The sequence below is a fragment of the Pteropus vampyrus genome, unplaced genomic scaffold, assembly GCF_000151845.1.
Source record: "Pteropus vampyrus isolate Shadow unplaced genomic scaffold, Pvam_2.0 Scaffold1000009167, whole genome shotgun sequence".
NCBI lineage: Eukaryota > Metazoa > Chordata > Mammalia > Chiroptera > Pteropodidae > Pteropus > Pteropus vampyrus.
Genome location: NW_011923569.1, coordinates 1 through 1193, shown reverse-complemented (window position 1 = coordinate 1193; position 1193 = coordinate 1). Strand labels below are relative to the sequence as shown.

At 49.0% G+C, this 1193-nt stretch overlaps 1 protein-coding gene across 1 annotated transcript; it reads left to right on the top strand.

Moving 5' to 3' along the window:
• Positions 1 to 4: 4 nt before the first annotated feature.
• LOC105311769 (histone H2B type 1-K-like) lies at positions 5 to 316 on the top strand (the record flags this gene model as incomplete). Its single annotated transcript, XM_011387676.2, has 1 exon — positions 5 to 316. A coding segment is annotated over one exon (258 nt), but the record flags the coding sequence as incomplete, so codon positions are not given.
• Positions 317 to 1193: the final 877 nt, after the last annotated feature.

The window sequence follows — 1193 nt, the reverse complement described above, 5'->3', positions numbered from 1 at the left end:
GTACGTGTACAAGGTGCTGAAGCAGGTGCACCCCGACACCGGCATCTCGTCCAAGGCCATGGGCATCATGAACTCGTTCGTCAACGACATCTTCGAGCGCATCGCGGGCGAGGCGTCGCGCCTGGCGCATTACAACAAGCGCTCGACCATCACGTCGCGGGAGATCCAGACGGCCGTGCGCCTGCTGCTGCCCGGGGAGCTGGCCAAGCACGCCGTGTCCGAGGGCACCAAGGCCGTCACCAAGTACACCAGCGCCAAGTAGACGCGCGTCCGGACGCCGTTTTTCTTGACTCCAAAGGCTCTTTTCAGAGCCACTCACGTTTTCCAGAGAGAACTGGCACTCATTTTATACTGCTTAAGAGGTAGGCAGCTGTAGTTTTAAATTTGATTTCTCAAATGTTTATTTTGTGCTGAACTCCCACATGGTTTGTTTTTAAAAAGGAATTAAAGTGTTACAGACATCAAAAACCCAGAATGATACTTAAAATGATGTTTTCGTTCATTGCATGCTGATTACCCTCCAGCTGAGTAAATGAATTCGTTAGTGACTAGAAAACTTCAGATGCTTTTTAAGGTGGAAAAAGTTGCCTAGCTGTAGTGAGAATCATGTTCGCTGAATGTTAACCTCCGCAGCCTGCACCATTTTCAGCTCCCCTGCCCCATGCTGTATAAATACCACATAAAATGGCTTCAGGGAAACTCCTCAGCTTGTTTTGTAACGTCAGTGCTGGCATGTGCCTTCTGTGTACCTCTCTAGATCTATGGTTGCACAAAATAACTTAATGGTTTGAAATGACGATGGAGGCGGGAAGTTTAGAAGCGAAGACAGCCCTCTTCGGTTAGGGATAAGCATCACTGCATCCCGCAGTTGGAATTTTCCTCCTGGTGCTTTCTGCCCACCTCCACCTCCACCTCCCTCCTCGTGAAGTTCCACTGATGCAGCTTGATCCTGCTTCCTGTTCTACACGCACATTTTCATGTTTCACCTCTTTCCAGGATGGCATCCCGTTCACTGCAATTTAAACAGTTTCAAAATTTTCTAGCGGGGGGGGGGGGTGGGGGGGGTGGGGGGGGAGTTTAGACTATAGGTCAGGTTTTTTCCTCTAAGTTAATGGCACATCTCATCTCTCCTTCCACCTCACCTTTTTTCCTTCTGTAACAAGGGGAAAATTCTAAGTGAAATGCAGTCTTCC